The following is an 18,777-nucleotide window of genomic DNA, read 5'->3' as shown; positions in this document are numbered from 1 at the left end:
TCTTGTCCAAAACGTCAAACATTTGTGACTGGAACCATAAGGACTACGGTGTAGTTTTGAGTATATTCTTTTTCTTTAGATGTACACCTATAAAGTATGCAGCCTGACAAAGCCACAGAATTCACTGGTTTGCTATCCTTCGGTAGTTCCTGCCTCGTAACTGCCTGCTCGATTGGTTTGGTCTGTGAACATGCAGTTTCTTTGACCAACTTTTTGGTGATTCAAAGGTCACAGGATCATAGACACTGCCTACCAGTACCACTTCTCCCCCTTCATTCCATTGTATTCAAGTGCAGAGTGATTGAATGCTAAAACATTCAGAAAGTAGACTTGAAAAAGAGCAGAAGAAAGAGATGGATAACAGAAAATTCCAGATCTGCAGAATACTACCGCTGATACTCCTTATGCTTTCATGCAGTGGACAACTCCAAAATAAACCTGCATTTTCAACAGGAAAAGGCAGCAATAGTTCATAAGCAATGTTACCAAAAACAAAGAGAATGTGAGTATATTCTGTAAACTTCTAACCTAATCTAGCAAAGTTGGCAACCATCCTGGAATATGCTTTTACACCATATGCTTGCAATTATTAGATTACATGTCAAATAATATGTGGTGCCATGGTAGTGTCTGCAAGTCCAGCATGAAACTGCAGAATTCTAGAGGGTGGCGTATCAGTCATACCTCTTGGGGGCTAGTTCTGATGTCATTTCTTAGGTCTTAGCCATAACTCGAGAATGACATGCTGAGCCACAGAGTTAGCGAATGTTTCATACTTACAAATTCAATAATATAGCAAGCATAAAAATCTCAGCTAGCCAATTTGAATCAGCTCGAATCTGCTGACAGTTTTCTTTTCAATGTGCAACTGAGTAAGGAAAATGTCTGCAAGATAGATTGGTGTCTAGTTGTTCTGTCCAAACCTGTGGCAAACAGCCCGGACTAAGTCACAGAAAACAGCAATCCACTTAGATAGAAATCCTACAAGCCTAGAGTCTTCCGTAGTACTAGTAATAGTACATGATACCAGCTGATCAGTACAACTTTTAGCAGAGTTTTGCTCTTGATGATCACAACTCATTCTCATAGTGTCACAGAAGAAATGCACAGTAAGCAAAGAAATGTTCCTACATTGTGCCTCTAGCCTAGTGGTTAGAGCATCTGAGTAGCCAGGCCCGGGTTTGAATCCTCATGGGAGCGAATTCACAGAGCTCTTTTAAAAAAAATCCCCTCGCCGGCAATACTAGGGTTCGGGGATTTTCTAGGCCGGGAGAAGGTTGCTTCTTCTTAATGAAGAGCCATAGGGGCGGTCTTAACCCCACCGGTCCTAGTTTTTTTTTCAAATGTTCCTACATTGTATAATGAGGAGGGAGATATGTCAGCTATATTAGAGACCATAACTGTTATCTGGAAAGAATCAATGTTATTTAGAGGTGGAACATCGTGCTTGTGCTAGCTACAAACTGTAAGCATCTATGCCACATGTTTGCTATTTTTGTGTGTTGTTTAATCCTAGGCCTGGCCTGGTTGATGCCATCATGCACAACTAGTTGGTTGTTCACATGAATTTCCTTTTTGCCCATACGTAGGTGATTGGGAGGGCATAGGACCAAAGACAATGTGCACCAATTCATTTCTTTAGTGCCTGTTTGGAACAAAAGGTATACAAAATAGGGAAACGGGCAAAAACACAGAAAAAAAAAAGTGGAAGGAATGGAGTGGTAAAACAATGGATTAAAAGAAAAAAAGAAAGCAATGCAAAGAGCCTGGAATGCAGTAATCCCATGATATAGGAAACATAAAATATAGTAATAATAAAAGGACATCAATGGCAATGATTAATCAACTAACAAATAAAAGTATGATTACTGTGTTATCTTTTTCCTCCAATATACCTCTTATATGTGGCAGCTAGGGTCCATGAACTTGGTCTGTCCATTTCATCACGTTCTTAACTTTGTATTCTCTCCTATCCTTCTCATCCTCATCTGGACATTCTTGTTGCTCTAACATCTCTCGCAATGCACCCTTCATCTCTGCCTCTCTCAAATCCCAGGGAGCAAGCAGCAAAACACATCAAGAAGGTTCCGATTGAGAAGGGGCAAGCGGCTGCACGTCGTTGGGGCGCGGAACGAGGCCCTGTCAAAGCTGGTGGTGGCGAGGCACTCTTCCCAGAGACGGTGAATGATCTTTTCTGGCAGCTTCAGCTTTGAGTCAACCTGGGCACGCCGATGAAGCGGATGGTGTTGCCTCAGGCTTACGTGAAGGAGAGAAAACAAGTGATAAGAGTAGATTTTTACTTTCCTGTGAAATCATGAGGAGACAACAGTAAACCACAGGAATGGAACACCTGTTTCCTTCATTCCAAACAAGCAAAATGTTGTCTTTCCTTTGGATTGGGGATCCCTGTACTTTTCCTCCAAAAATACTTTACTCTATTAGGACCTGTTTGGAACGAAGGAATGGAAAATAGAGGAATGGAAAAAAAACGCAGGAATATGGGTCCGATGTTTTGGCAAAACAGAGGAATGGAAAGGAAAACGTAAAGGAAATGTAGGAACTGCTGTTTGGAACACGGGAATTGGAACACAAGAAAATAGATTTTAGGTGGGTCCCACAAGTGGAAGAAAAAAACGGACCTGCGCTGCCACCAGGTATTAGGTACTGATATGTAGACCCAAGAAGCTAGGACCCGTCGTCAGTGCAAGCCAAAAGTTCAGAGCCTTCTGGTCCACTCCTCCTCATCCCCTTCCTCCGTTCGTTCTCATCTGTTTCTCTCTCCCCGTCTCATCTATTCTCTCTCGTTCTCACCTAGATATCCAACCAATCCTAGTGGAGAAGCCAAACAACTTGCCTTGAGCGGAGCAAGGGCAGCAAGAGCATCAGTGCAACACAGAGCTGAGGTGCAGCGAGAGCAAGCGAGCGCCACCTGGTGGTCCACGCGCGCGGGAGAAGCTTGGAAAATCAACAATGGCAGAACATGTTTTTCTTCATCAACGACTCAAAGTTGATGATTTTTCTTCTATTCTTCGTGCGCGGTTCCTTGGGCATACGCGAAGGAGAAGAAAACAAGGGATTCGAGTGGATGTTTTATTTCCTGTGAAATGGCTAGCCTGCTACAGGATTCCACAGGAAAGGAACGAATCATTCCTCCGTTTTAGATTCCTATGTTTTTCCTTTGAAATTCCTTCAATCCAAACAGGGCCTAAACAAAGGCCTTATATTCAGTGTGCAGTGCAGTAAATAGAGTGATCGAATTCTAAAATAATTAGAAAGTGGACTTGGAGAAACAATAGCAGAAGAAATCGATATACTACCAGAGATGTCAAATTGCCAAGTTCTGTGCAGGACCACTGAAACTTTGATGTATCCAGGTAGAGAAAGTTGCAAAACAGATCTGCGATTTCCAACAGGACAAAGTCAGCAATGGTAGAATGGACAGAATTTGAGTACATCTGCGAGAATTCTAACTCAACAGGGAGGTGATTTAACCCAATGTAAAGTCTTTCGCATCAGATGCTTGCAAACATCAGCTGTGCAATTATAACGACTCTCCCCAGTCCCCAATCAAATGAAAGCACCAAAATGATAGTAAATGCAAGTCCTCCCTGAAACTGCTTAATTCAGAGTGTGGAATATCAGCGGTAACTCGGCTAAACCTTCATCTGATGTAGCCATAATTTGATAATGATATGCCAATTCAGAAAATTAAGAATGATGTGTATGCTAAGTATTTCAGAATGCAAGCAAGAAGAACCGAAGGTCAGGCTATTTCCATAAATATTCCACATTCAAATATGTGTTATTCAATGAGCTAGAGATCTTTTTTCTCAAAGCAGATGACTGTCTTATTTGCAGGTCAAAACCTGTGGCAAACAGCCCAGACTAGAGACCATCGAACAGAAATCCACCCACATATAGAAATTATACAAGGCTACAAAGAAGAATCCTAAAAAAAAGCAGGTTTCTGCTATATCTCAATGATGTCCTTTTTTTTGAAACGGCTCAATGATGTCATATCATTCTCAAAGTGACTGAATATAGAGAATTTAAGCAATGCATGGCATGGAAACTACAACTGTTTCAAACAAGAGGAAGGTGTAGCTTGCACAGTGGCGGAGGATGCAACAAAATCATGGTAGGGCGAAGAAGAAAGCAAAAAAAATTGACGACAAAACAAGTGTTCAATAAAATGACAATAAATACCTTAAAAATGTCGATTATTAAAATAGCAATTAAAACCTGTTAACATAAAAGACAATGAGTTAATAATTTTATATATTTATTCAAAGAGTACAAAAATAGTAAAATAAACAATACACGTACCTCTAAACGCGTCTAGGAGATCTTGGAAATTGCATTTTCCTGTCTTTCTTTTTTTGAAATGCCTTTTTAATTTGTTGAAGATCAAGACCTTTGAATATTTCTCTTTCGATGTAACACACCATCAAATCATTTAACCACCCATCGGTCATCTTGTTGCGCAATTCAGTTTTAATAATCTTTATAGCTGAGAATGCCCTTTCAACTGTTGCTGTCGCCACCGGTAATATCAATACCAACTCAATGAGACGATAAACCAATGGAAAAACAATATATCTCTCAAGTCTAACCATTGTTTTTGAAAGGCTTGCAAGATCATAACAAACTTTGAATTCTTCAAATCTCCGCACATGAATGATGAAAGTTTGAAGTTGATCTTTTATGGTCTTGTGGTCATCAAAAGAGAAGTCATCATAATAGATATCCGCAATATGAGCAAGTTTCTCAACATCAAACTTAGAGAATGAATCTCTAGGGTCAAGACAAGAAAATCCAACAAGCAATTCTGAGGACCGCTCATTAAAGCGGTGATCAAACTCCGTGGTAAGAGCATCAATTGCAGCATAGAAGATATCAACACGAAAATAATGATCTTGAGTAATATTGTTTCTCCCACCTTTTCTTGATCGACCAAATCGTGGTACTTGATCACTCATATTTGGTATTGGGATACATTTTGCAAGGCAGAAGACTTTTGTTTCTTCAAACAATGGTTCCCAACCTTCACTTCTCAAATTATTCAAACGTGTCGTCACATCAATAATCAAAGACATAGCTTGAACAACATTTTGATCCTTCCTTTGCAAGATGAGTGAGAGCTCATTTGTAATATGAAGGATTTGCAACATCATCTTCATGATAAATACAAAGCTGAAAGACTCCATTATTTGTACCAATCCTCCTGCTCTAGATGGAATGCGCTCATCTTGATTCACAATTTCTAGCACTTCTATTACTGAATCCCACATTGACTCAATACGAAGTAAAGTCTTAATGAGATCCCCATCTTGTATCTCCAGGTCTTGCCAATGATGTTTCTTGTTGTTTACCTCTCCCAGATGATATTTCTCCACTCTCTAATTTAGACAAGAGATTCAATCGATGTCTATCAAGCAATAAATCCTTCCTTTTACATGAAGTGGAAGTGCTGCTCACAATTAGTGTCACATACTCAAAGAAATCTTCAATAGATGAGGCACATTTTGAGACAGCAACAACTACCAATTGCAATTGATGAGCAAAACAATGGATATAGAAAGCAAAAGGATTCTCATCTCTAATCAATTTCTGAAGATCATTAAATTCTCCTCTCATATTGGAAGCACCATCATACCCTTGCCCTCGTATATTTGCAACAACTAAACCATGATCATTTAACACTTCAAGTAATGCTTTCTTCAATGATTCCGATGTTGTATACTTGACATGCTTGATACCCAAAAATCTTTCTATGACTTCCCCTTTTTTGTTCACAAATCTAACAATTATGGCCATTTGCTCTTTGATAGATATATCACGTGATTCATCAATAAGAATAGAGAATCGACAACCCCCCATTTCTTCCTTTATTGCCTTTAAGATTGCTTGTGCACAAGAGTTTGCAAGGTCTTTTTGAATCGTGCCGGAAGTCATTTTTGCATTTTTTGGACACAACTCATCAAAAGCACGTTTCACTTCCTCATTCCTTTCCTTGTACCAATCAAGCATTTCCAAAAAGTTGCCCTTATTCAATGAAGTAGAAGTTTCATCATGCCCCCGAAACGGCTCACCTTGCAATGCAAGATAAGCAACAATACTCAAGGAAGCTTCCACTCGGGTTTCATATTTGACCAATGCATCTTTCGTATGAGTTGACACCCTATTTCTTACACTTGATCTTTGGTTATCAAAATCATGATATGATGTTGCTGCAAAGTTATGAATGCTACTAGGCCCACCAACATGTTTTGGAAGTGCTAAATAACCATTCTTCCATTGCAAGTAGCCGACTTTTGTAAAAGCATCATGACCAAATTTCTCCTCTATTCGATCATGTCTAAAAAGATAGCAATAGAAGCAATAAGCTTTATTCTTCTCCACACTATATTCCAACAAACTGTATTGCTTAAACCATTTCTTTTGAAAACTCCTATTATCATTCGTGGTAGGAAACTTATGATCCATTGGTTGAAAAGGACCTTTAACTATAAAAGCCCTTCTAACTTCATCTCTAATATTAGGGGCAAAACAATCAATTGAAATACGAAATCCTGGATCCGATATGATATAGTCCGGGTTGAACTCGATTATACCTTCTTGAAGCTCTGCTTGAGCAACTTCATCTTCTACACCAGTTGTTGCTTGAGCAAATTCATCTTCTACACCGGTTGTTACAAGCGCAAAATGATCTTGCCCATCTTCAACCTCTTGTTGAGCAATTCCACTACCACGAGTACTTGGTTGTCTACTTGAACCACTGGAACCAGTGCCAAAATAGCTTTTTAAACCTGTAAAAATAAAATCAATTATCAATCAATGTAAAAGTGAAATGAATCAATCAATTTTTGCAAATCGCAAGAATACCTTTTTGAGATATCTTTCCTTTTCCCTTTCCATTACCAGCCATCTCTTACTGGAGTTCTTTCTCGTCCTGTAAAAATATATATACATTGATTATAGATACTAGATAAGCTTTTAGAGTTTTAGTTAACACTAGATAGGCAAACCCTACACACACTTGCAATTCTTCTGTAGTTCTGTTAAAGCAGATATATCAATAGCAATTTAAGTTCTTGAAGCTTTGCAAAATTGCAACACAACCAAGTAACCAACACTGCAACAGCCCTGTTATTGCACTGCATGTAGGTATACAGTTGCAAAATCTGAAATGCAATAATCATAGATAGAAGTGGCAATGAACTTTTTTCGGGCAACTACTGCATATCACAAGCTTTGTACTTCCATTCGATGTCAAGCGGCCATATGTAAAATCAATTATACAAAATCAATTATACACAAGTACTACATCCCATCCCAACTGTAGTTCTTGACTATAACGTTGTTAACTCAGAATTAAATTAACTCATTGCCAACAACCATGAGATCAAAATAATCTCAAGGAAGCAAAAAAGCTACGGCTTGCATAACAGATTAAGAATCTAATACCTTATACCTGCATTTGTGTACTGAACCCTTGTCCCAGATCCATCGAGATCAAAGCATTTAGTTGATATCCACTGCCTGTGGCTGTGGAGCAGGGCTGCAGGGGGCGGCGACGCGGGGGGGGGGGGGGAGCAGGGGCGGCACTGCGGCAGGCCGGCAGCGCGCAGGGGGCAGCGGCGGCGGCGCGGGGAGGAGCAGGGGGCGGCGGCGGCGCGTGGAGGAGCAGGGGGCGGCGGCGCGGGGGGAGCAGGGGGCGGCGCGCGCCGCGGGGGGAGCTGCAGGAGCAGGAGCAGCGGGCGGCGGCGCTCGTGGGGAGCAGGGCGGCGGCGCGGGGGGAGCAGGACTGCCGGAGCCGGGGCGGCGCGCGGGGGGAGCAAGGCCGCAGGGGGCGCCGGGGCGGCGCGCGGGGGGAGCAGGAGCAGGGGGCGGCGCGGGAGGAGCGGGGTGCGGCGCGCGGGGGGAGCTGCGGGAGCAGGAGCAGCGGGCGGCGGCGCTCGGGGGGAGCAGGGCGGCGGTGCGGGGGGGAGCAGGGCAGGGGCGGGCGGGCGGCCAAAAATTTTTGTACCGATTCAGTATTTCAGTGCGTAGGTATGGCAACCGCCATACCTTGCCACATTGGCTCCTCCGCCACTGAGCTTGCATGAAGCTGCAACTGTTTCATACAAGAGTGACTAATCAAAATACAGAAAATAAAGCAGCATAAAAACTCAGAATAAAAGGATGCCAGGAAAGACAACATACCGAAAGCAGTGCCACCTTTATATACTCCATTAGAATTACCATTCCTTTATTCCTATAGGAATCATTCACCTTATTGGTTTTCTGGATCATGGCGTAGCAATATGCAGCGTCTGCTACCATAGTTTCCAATAGATAGACATAAAGCTGAACCCCTAGAGAGAATATTTCATACAAATGCTTGGTCAGTCTCCTCTCCTACGATGTCAGCACAACGATTTACTCAGATAATATGTCCGGTGAAATCAAAATCCTCCTCTGTGGGAACTCCCATATGCAATTGAAGGCACCCAGTAATTTCACATATGACCTCCCACTCTGGATGAGCCTTGTCCCCAGAAACAAACTCCGAAACACTGGTCCCAATCTCAACAAGACTGCATCCAGCCTCTTTTTTACCCCCAAGCTTATGTATCTTATCTTTCATGTTCAGCGCATCATGCCACATATTCTTTGCAGCATATAGATTTCTCATAATTATGTAATTCCCAATGTTCCTTGGCTCCACCTCAACCACTCGCTTCATAACACTCTCTGCCATATCTACAGCACCATGGCATGCACAAGCAAAGAGCAGTGAGCTTAAAACTATGCCATTGGGTCCAGAGGGCATTTTTCCAATCAACTCCATGGCTTCACTCAAATACCCGCAGCGTCCTAGAAGGTCCACCATGCATCCGTAATGCTCTACCTTTTTGCTGATCCCTAGCACCTCCATTTCCTGAAACCACTGCTTACCTTCATCTACAAGCCCCCCATGGCTACAAGCTGACAGAACTCCAATCATGGTCACACTATTAGGGGAAATCCCATTTCTTCGCATTTCCTCAAACAAACCAAGAGCCTCTCTGGGATAGCCATTCACTGCAAGACCATTTATTATAGCATTCCAACATGTAACTTCCTTAGGCTTCAATTGGTTAAACACTCGCATAGCTTCATTTGCATTTCCACATTTCGAATACATGTCGATTAGCGCTGTGGCGACATTAGCCCTCCGATCCAATCCCTTTCTCCTAGCAAACTCATGCACCCACCGTCCAAGATCCATGGCACCAGTATCAGTGATTGCAGGGATAACACTTACGAGTGTCACTTCATTTGGCTCAAATGGACATGATTGAGACTGCAATTCTCTAAAAAGATTCAGTGCCTTCCCAGACTCATGGTTCCGGCAGTAGCCCCTGATCATCACATTCCAAGAGTGCAAATTCCGCCTTCGTGGCATCGCATCAAACAACTCCCTAGCGGCCTCCATATTCCCCGCCATGCAATAACCATGCATCAAGCAAGTCCGAGAAACAACGTTCCTCTCCGGCATTGCATCAAAAACCTTCTGTGCCGAGGGGACATCACCGACCTTCACAAACCCATCAATCATGGCATTGTAAGCCGGGGTATCCTTTTCCGGCATCAACGAGAAGACCTCTTCCGCCGACCTCATATCTCCATTCCTGGCGTACCCGACCATGATGGCCGTCCAGGAAGGCAGCGTCCGGCGCGGCATTGCATCGAAGACAACGCGCGCAGAGGCCAGGTCGCCGGCCTTGGAGTAGAAGTCAACGAGAGCCGTCGAGGCGTAGACGCATGAGGAGAAACCGAACTTGATGACTCCCGCGTGGAGCTTCTGGCCCTCGATCGAGCTCCTGCGCCTCGAGGCCCCTGCGGCTTCGGCCGCGGCCTCCTTGAGAAGCAAAGGGAAGGTACAATCGTCCGGTGCGAGTGGCGAGACGGGCCGGCGGTTCCGGCCGGAGGACGCGACGGCGAAGGTGCGGCGACCACGGCCGAGCAATGCGGTCAAGATGGAGCTGCGCTTGGAGGGACGCATCATACGCGGCGTTCTCGATCTTGCGGCGACGGCGCGCCGGGGGCGGAGAGCCGAAGAGGAACGAAGAAAGATGTGAACCGGCTTCGGTGACCGTTCGCACGAAAAGTTATGGGCCAATGTGGGCTGAGTTGTTGGGTCCGCCCCCTCCGGGACAGGTTCGGCCCAATGGCTACTTCACCGCCGCTGGGCCAGAAAGGTCCATTTAAAAATTCTTTTCTGTTTCATATATTTTACTTTGTCTGATGGGTAATTATATTTCTATATGGTCGTGATATAGAACTCTTTTCCTATGGATTACACAAACAACAAAAAAAAATCTTGCGTGCTTACTGCTTAGTCTCCTTGTGGGAATTCGTTATTAGAAAATGGTACTTACTACTCAAACTTTGAAAAATTCAGCTTGTCTAGAAACAATGCATCTTATCAGGAATCTGGTAATCATTATACCAAAATAAAAAATGGATAAATAAATTGGCAGCGCCCAGGATCATCACGTGACTTGGGATGACCGGTCGCCACTCGTCAACGAACCATCAACCAAACGTGATGTCCTCCGACAGTCACGCGCCCCATATGCTGGGCACTCACGAATAGCAGCCAGCAAGACTGCTGACTATTCCGTCGCCACGCTTCCTTCTTGCGGCAACATCTACGCACGGTCAAAACCACACGAGTGCTAACTTAATTTCTACTCTCTCCGTCCTAGTTATTTTAACTTTTCTATACGCATAAACAAGCAAGGTGCCCCGTGCAAATAGCGCGGGTACCTAGTTTTTTCCCAAACTTTTGGATTTTTTTACTTCAACAAATTAAATGCTTGTTTAATTGTATCTTTATAATTGTTTTTTCTGATGGTCTTTGTCTAAACATGTGTGCAATCTTTATTTTTTTTCTTTGTTATATTTTATGGTGTATTTTTGGATAATAATGTAGAAGAAAAATAAATGTTTTATATAGAAATACATCTTTGGGGTATTTAAGTAAATACTATAATTTTATTTTGAGATAAACAATAATTTTTAAAAAATTACTTGTGAGGTACAATTTCTTTTGAGTGTGCTAGTTATAGTGCAAAATAAATAAATTATCCGTAGACTTGTAGAAGAAGAGTTAAGAAATATACCACCAGATGTATAATATATTTTCTTTACATTATCCTTAAGCCACCCCTTGATATAGCCCAGTAATATATGCTTTCATATTATCTTATACATAGCTATCTCTATTATCTATTATGCTCTTAAGAATCTCTGCCTGCTATACTATGCTAATCGAAGATGCATCACTCATAATGCATGATATTACTTTTAAACATTACTTATGGCTTGCTATGGATGGGTGTGCATGTCAAACATTGATTTTGAAGTTACTTTGTTCTAAGTCTCGCATCATCACTTCATATGGTTGTATCATCTATCGTTCCTTCACTTCTAAAGTTCTTTAGCTCCCGACTACCAACAAATGACAATGCTTCGTAAGCAAAACATCACCGTCTCGGTTCTTCTCGTTGTCGCTAGTGATGATCTTCATATTTTGGTAACAGAGACAATGCAAACTATTCGGCTAAGCTTTTTCATGGTTAACTCATCGATTTTCTCTTTTTTCGATTGATATGGTAATTTGTAAACCCTCTTGGCGAACATGATGGTTTATTTTAACACTTTGTTCAAAATTCATATATAAGTTAACTTCTATTCTATTAATTTTAATTCTAGATTTAGCTATTTATTAACTTTATTTGACATGAAATATTTGTGAACTTGTATTCCCATTTTTAACTCAAATTTAGATTTTCACTATTTGCATTTGACCTATACTATTTATTTAGTTATTTTTATTTCTAATCTACTTCTTAATCACTATACAAATCAAATACTAATTTTTTTAAAATATTTTAAATCTTGCATTTACCTATTTATTAGTAATATTTGATATGGACTTTTTGTCAATGGCTAATTTTCTTATATTAATTTTGAATGTAGCTAGTTTGCTAATAGCAACTCTTTTTTATCAAGTGCTAATGCTAATTTTTCCTATTTTTACAATCCTAAATTTAGCTATCTACTAATTGTATTCGATATGGACTCCTTAGTTAAGTCCTAATTTTTTATTTTTCTAATTTCAAATTTAGCTATTTACTAATCGTATTCGGCATGGACTCTTTAGTCATGTCCTAATTTTTCTTATTCTTCTATTTTTATAATATGAAATTTAGCTATTTACTTAATCGTATTCGGCATGAACTCCTTAGTTAAATCCTAGTTTTTTTATTTTTCTAATTCTAAATTTAGCTATTTACTAACCTTATTTGGCATGGACTCTTTGGTTATATCCTGATTTTCATAATTTTTAAATCTGAAATTAGCTATTTATTGATCATATTTTTTTATGGATTTTTAAGTTAGTTTAGACCGCTAGATTTTTATAAAATCCAACGATACAAACCCTTATTTTTAATTTACTAATCATATTCTTCATGGTGGTCATGTCCTAATTTTTCTTAATTTTTTAAATCTGAAATTAGCTATTTATTAATCATATTTGATATGGATTCTTAAGTTAGTTTAGACCGTTAGATCTCCATTAAATCCAATGGTGCAAATCATTCTTTCTTTAGATTAATGCGGGAATTTCTAGACCCTCTCGGCGAACGTGGTGACTTTTTTTAACACTCCCTTATTAATATAATAATAGATAGATTTTATTATGCATCTAAATATAATATATATCTAGATGCATAATAAAATCTATCTATTATTATATTGATCAATTCACTCTCTCTCGAATCTTCCGCTTCCATGGCGCTTCTAGATTGTTCTTTCTTGTGTTGACCGTCTATTATGGATCTGTACTCCCTGGTATCGAGACTGGACACCGACCTCCTAAAACTGACCTCTCTGCTAATTCGAACCGAGGCTTACTGCCGCTTGGTACTATACTTCTTCCTGCCAGACTCTTTCAATACCCAGCCCTCTTAAGTGTTTCAAACTTGGCTAGTTTCTTCGAGAATGGAAGCTTTGTCCTACGGCCTGTAAATTCTTCTGCTCATATAGCCGTGTCTAATGGGTCTTGAATTTGCATTTTTTTATTATCTCTCAAGTCACTAATGGCACAACAACAGCAACGAGTACACAATTGAATAAAAAAGGGAATTCACAATAAGGTGGCAAGATCCTTGTCCGTGGCAAATCTATGTTGTTTGCTACCCGGCTATTATCTTTTCGAAAGTAGTTTATCAATTGTTATTTTATTCTTGCTTAGGCCCTACTTGTGAAACAACTTCAAGTCATCTAGAAAAGTCAGCCATACCTCCAAGTTGTTGATCGGAATTGGATGTGCCGGGTTGGTTGCCTAAAGAATAAAGAATAATAGATATCTAGATGCATAGTAAAAATTATGTACGTAGAAAAGTCAAAACGACTAGTAATTAAATGAATGAAGTATTTTTAATTGGCTTGCTGCCAGTGTTGGAGCTGACCTACATTTTCTTCACCTTTGTCCTTTTGCACAACTTTTGTTAGTTCGTTTACCTAGGAAGTAAACCCCTCTGGCTAGCTTATACTAATTCAACCTGCCAATGTAAAGGGATATTATAACTAATCATGCATAGATTAATTAGTGGACACTACTGGAGCTGGTGCTCGAGACCTGCCTTTAATTTGGCTCGATCCACTTTGCTTTTGTGGTCAAAAGATGGAGAATCTGTTAGCTAGGCATCCATTTTTCTGAGATACGTAGTCAAATGTGAAAAGACCATAATATAAGTTTTTTAGTTGCCTTCGTGGCTTGCCGATCTATGACCATGTATGTAGTGCTTCATGTTTCTTTTCCTTTCAGAAAAAAGGAAACGCGCGTATGTGCATGCAACGTATCCGGCCTCCATTCATTCATCAGACGCATCCTTGTCGACCAGTTTCTGCAAAGTTTGCATGCACGGGTGCTCGTCAAACAAAAAAGTGCGACCGCCAACGCCAAGCTGGAGAGACTATACTGTGATGCGTGTGATGTGGCTAGAAATGACGAATGGCCCGGCCGGCGCACGTCGCCACGTGTGCTTATTGAAGTAGAGAAACATCGTTAGCTCGGAAAAGAGGACGCAGTACGGGTACGCCAGTGGGTTGGTTCTTCATTCGCTCGTCCACGTAGGGCACAGTAAGTATCCAGCTAGTTTTACGGTGGTGGAAGATTGGCTGGAAGTGTGTGACAAAATACAAATAAACTGCTCCACGCGCACGCCTGTGGATGATTGGTCTTGCAAACGTTTTTCTTGTTACGGCTTTGCGGTGTGTTTCCACGGAAGTGCGAACGCGTGAGATGGAATTGCACTGGCGCAGGCATGCATGCATGCAGTGGCCTGTGTTGACCAGTTTGAACGGCGTAACAATCAGCAGCAGCTAATTGCACGTGGAGACAAGTCTACGACCATAGCAATCCGTAGACCGCATTGGTAGGGTATCTTGTTGCTAGGAATAGAAGCAATTTAATCAACACGAAATATAATGCAGTTTTGGCAGGAAAAAGTAACCGGCACTTAGCATCAAATCAGGCTTGTGGGCTAATTGCTGATTAGGGGCCCCTCAGTTTTGGGACAACGATGAGGAGTCTTTTATTTTGAAAACGCCACGCAAACACATCGTACCAGCCATCAGTCGATCGGTTCCTACGAAATGAGAGCTCGTTCGGTGTAGCTCGGTCTTTTCTAACACGGTAACACTTGTTCTGTGCTATAGCGCTGCTGTTCACCGAAACTATTTTTCTCTCTTCTTAAATAAACATAGAAAGAATCTAAAGCTGGTGAAGCTGAAAATTATAGCTTCTCCGGCTCAAGCCCCTGCATGCTTCAACGGCGCTGCAGTACAGAAGGCGGAGCCAGCCGGAGCTTCACCAAACGGGTGCACGACCGAGTGCTCGTCAAACGGAAGACCAGAATTAGTGCGAGCTTGCTGATGATGTGACGGATCGAAAAGGAACTGTTGCACGCACGTGAGCTTGCTGGACGCCGTACATCCTTGGCTAGCGAGGGCACGTACGTAGGAGGCGAAGGTTCTCCCTCTGCGTCGTCGCTAGCAGGCGCTAGCTACTACTACTAGCAGGTTTGCTTCGAAGGCGGACCGGCGCGGCACGGACGCGTGGACGCAACATTCACTTCGCACGTTACGTATCGATCAGCAGACGTCGACAAGCTAGCTAGCGCGGAAGCTTCGGCTCGGCGTCCTTCCCTTCTCGGCCGGGGTACGGCGACGGCCTGACGGCTACGCCGGAAGCTATAGCCACTCGAGAACCCAGCTCGCATGCATGTAGCCACGGTGGCAACCTGACGTGCTCGCTTTTGGTACTCACGAGTCACGTCAGCTGGGCCGCGCATCTGATGCCTCGCTCCTCTGGTCCTCTCCTCCGTTAATCTTTTCCCCATTCGCACCTAGCCTACCCTTTCGATCTTCTTGCATAATCAGATATATATATATATATAGTCATTGAAATTTATAAAAAACAAACAAACAAACATCTCTTATTAGACCTCATTAATGCCATTACATCAAGATGATACTATAACTTAACACTTTCAATCTTCTTGCATAATCAGATATATATATATATAGTCATTGAAATTTATAAAAAAACAAACAAAAAACATCTATTATGTTAATATAATAGTGTTAAAAAAGCCACCACTTTTGTCGTGAGAGCTTAAAAATTACCATGTTAATCGAAAAAGAGAAAAATATATACTGTTAGATTTTATAAAGATCTAACGGTCTAGACTAGCCTAAAGAGTCCATGACAAATACTACTAATAAATACAGTAGGGAGAAATCTGCAGGTAATAAGAGATACAATTCTAGGATCTTTCTATTATTATATTAATATAACAGTGTTAAATGAAACCACCACATTCGTTGAGAGGGCCTACAAATTACCACGTTAATAAAATAAAGATAAGAACATACGAAGATCTAACGCTCTAAACTAGCCTAAAGAGCCCACAACAAATATTACTAATAAATATAGTAGGGAGAAATCTGCAGCTAATAAGAGATACTACTCTAGAATCTAATTTCTTTCAATGTGAACATGTATGTTTCTATTTCTTCATATTTTAACATGATAGAAATTGAAAGTGTTGGCTTCTTCATATTTTAACATGATAGAAATTGAAAGTGTTGGCGGTGCACAGCAATGACCGACAAAAAAATCGATCCAGACAGCCATCGATAGAAATTCCATCCATAGAGATATTAACGAAATAAAAGCCCTGTGCTGGCTGATGCATGGTGAAAACTGAGACACCCATGATGTCAGTAAAGGTAAGCCCATACAATCGTAGCTGCCTTCTTTTTGGGACAAAAATAAAAGGCTTGCAGCCCCGGGACTGCAAACCAAAATTTGGCAATGGTGTCGACATTACCATGGAGATTAAGCAGGAGCAAAATTTGAAGCCCTGGTGCCCTGATGGATACTTGGTAACATAATCTATGTGGGGTTGTGTAAATTGAAGCACCGGAGGACCCAATCCATCTATGCCGTCGAAAATCAACACTCAAGCGCAAATCAAGCCCTGATGACCAGCTCTGTGGTGGATGTCATCAAAATCGACTCGCTTCGCGAAGTTGCAACGAGCCTGAGATGCCACAGTAGTCTCCTCATATCTATGCTGGTGTCGTGATTGCCGTATGAGTTGCTGAGTTATGTCTCATGTCCATCGTTATCGATGTGAGGTCAATGCGAGTCAGGCACGATACGATATGTATCCAGTTTGTCTTGGATACTTGGCTGACGCAAGTCGCCGAGAAGGATGAACGGCAGGGAGTCTAAGAATCAATTTTACGGAGCCTCTCAATATTCTCTTCTTGCTAACACCAAGCTTTTCAAAGCCAATCATGACTCTCTGCCCTGCCGTCTAAACACTTCACAAAGAAGGGCGGTCCCACACTATGCGCCTGGCATAGGATATATATGAGGCGGTGATCATCAACTATGTATGGATCATTAGCTTGAGTTCAACGTAGAGTGCAGTAACACCTTGAAGATGTGTGTAGTGCATCTTGCGGCAATGGGGCCAGGTCAATTATTCCAGTAGATGCTTAAGCGCTGACAATAGTGATGGAGGGATCAATTAGCACAATCTTAAGTGTACAATAAATACATTCAAACAATTTTTGAGTTATATGAGAATTCAGAGCACCTGTGGCTCAAGATTATCGCATTTCATATGCGGAGAAGGGAGCACGACATGGCTTGCAGACCACTTATACAGCTTTTGGCCTCCATCGCAAAGTCAATTGACAATTGATAATTTGATAGTGCTATTTGTGTGGGCCACCTCAGGTTGAATACGATCAGGCGGATACCGTGGAAATTATCGCATTAATCAAAAAAAGGAAGAATATACATTGTAGGATTTTATGAAGATCTAGTGGTTTAGACTAACGTATGGTTTAGACTAACTTAAGGAGTCTAGGTTAAATACGACTAATAATTATACACATGTAAATTGAGAATAAAAAATAATTAGCACATTATTCAAAGAGTGTATTTTGGTCCGATCTCTCAAAGCCTCAAGGGTCCATACGCAATATTGTACGTGTAAAATGTACAAAATATGGATCTCTATCCAATTCTACCCTTTGCGTCATCGTATAGCAGGAGTTGTGATAGCAGGGAGTCGGATGACGGGAGCCACACTGAAGCCACATGATCAAGCACGCCCAAGCTGCATGCAGCTGCCGCTTGCAACATGGTCTAGGCATCGGGAGCAATCGGTTCATACTCTAGAATATCTGCACTGGCTGAGACCGACGCCTAGCCAACGCCATGAAAATGCGACTCCTAACTCACATGGGCAATGACTGACGATGTCTTCATCGGTGGATCCAGGGAGCGAGGCCAATTACACTGGCCGTATCCTGCCTACACTCAGTGGTGACTAAAAGGTGCGTGTCAAGCAGTGCAGAACGGGAGACAGATCAATCGTTGGTGCAACCTGAATGAAGCAGTGGGTTGTTTTGTTAGGAGAGAATCTGATCACATCACAGAGGAAGCTAGGAAGGGTGAGGTCGAATATGTCAGCATCTATAATCCAAGAAACTTACGGACTATAGCATGGAAGGAATAGAGCCAGAGGTAGCAACACAGCTTGCTTTTGCAGTTTGTGCAAGCTTAACATTAACAAAAGGAGAAAGGAGGAGGGTGCTGGCGCTAGAGAAGGGAAGAATTAGCAGTCCGGTAGGAGGGCAGGCTACTGGCCATGGTGCAACAACTTATGGAAGCTTAATTAAGGAGTACCATGATGCCGGTGACATGAGAGCGGGAAGGATACGAGAGTCGCTTTGGCAATACGACGTATTAGTTATTATCAGGCAAACTTTAGGCAAGGCGCGGCTGAGGAGCCACACACGATGAAGCTACAATGTTGTGGATCAGTATGAAAATCTAGAAGCTGAGCTTGGCCTATGTTCTTCATAGTCATAGCAAACATGCTTGCAACGAGCTGCATTTAGTATACACTTCATCAAAAAATTAAAGATTAGACAACATTTAATTGTTGCAAAGCATAATTAGGGGACAGGAAAAGCATAACCAATAGACATCAGATGTATCCATGCAACCGCAACCTTAAGAAATGACAAGAAATTGATGAAGATATGGATCCACTACATTATGCTATTTAGACAGCCGGTGGGTAAAACATAGCTTGCAAAACTGTTGGTGGTTCAGTGATGAGCAAAATTTAGGATCCTACAATATCT

General features: G+C 41.7%; 2 protein-coding genes across 2 annotated transcripts; both read right to left on the bottom strand.

Annotated features, from left to right (window-relative positions):
- Positions 1 to 3,373: 3,373 nt before the first annotated feature.
- Positions 3,374 to 7,562, bottom strand: LOC112876504 (zinc finger MYM-type protein 1-like). Its single transcript, XM_025940631.1, has 5 exons — positions 7,475 to 7,562; positions 6,886 to 6,952; positions 4,327 to 6,809; positions 4,207 to 4,242; positions 3,374 to 3,397 (listed from the first exon to the last, which is right to left on the bottom strand). The coding sequence occupies exons 2-3, from the start codon at positions 6,926 to 6,928 to the stop codon at positions 5,314 to 5,316; spliced, it is 1,539 nt and encodes a 512-aa protein (XP_025796416.1). The 5' UTR covers positions 6,929 to 6,952; positions 7,475 to 7,562; the 3' UTR covers positions 3,374 to 3,397; positions 4,207 to 4,242; positions 4,327 to 5,313.
- Positions 7,563 to 8,029: 467 nt separating this feature from the next.
- On the bottom strand, positions 8,030 to 10,193 carry LOC112877112 (pentatricopeptide repeat-containing protein At2g44880). The gene is made up of 2 exons (XM_025941320.1): positions 8,206 to 10,193; positions 8,030 to 8,116 (listed from the first exon to the last, which is right to left on the bottom strand). Exon 1 carries the CDS (start codon positions 10,031 to 10,033, stop codon positions 8,426 to 8,428), a length of 1,608 nt encoding a protein of 535 aa, XP_025797105.1. The 5' UTR covers positions 10,034 to 10,193; the 3' UTR covers positions 8,030 to 8,116; positions 8,206 to 8,425.
- Positions 10,194 to 18,777: the final 8,584 nt, after the last annotated feature.

The sequence above is a fragment of the Panicum hallii genome, chromosome 9 (assembly GCF_002211085.1).
Source record: "Panicum hallii strain FIL2 chromosome 9, PHallii_v3.1, whole genome shotgun sequence".
NCBI lineage: Eukaryota > Viridiplantae > Streptophyta > Magnoliopsida > Poales > Poaceae > Panicum > Panicum hallii.
Note: the sequence above shows the minus strand (reverse complement) of the source record. Positions and strands in the feature narration are given on the sequence as shown.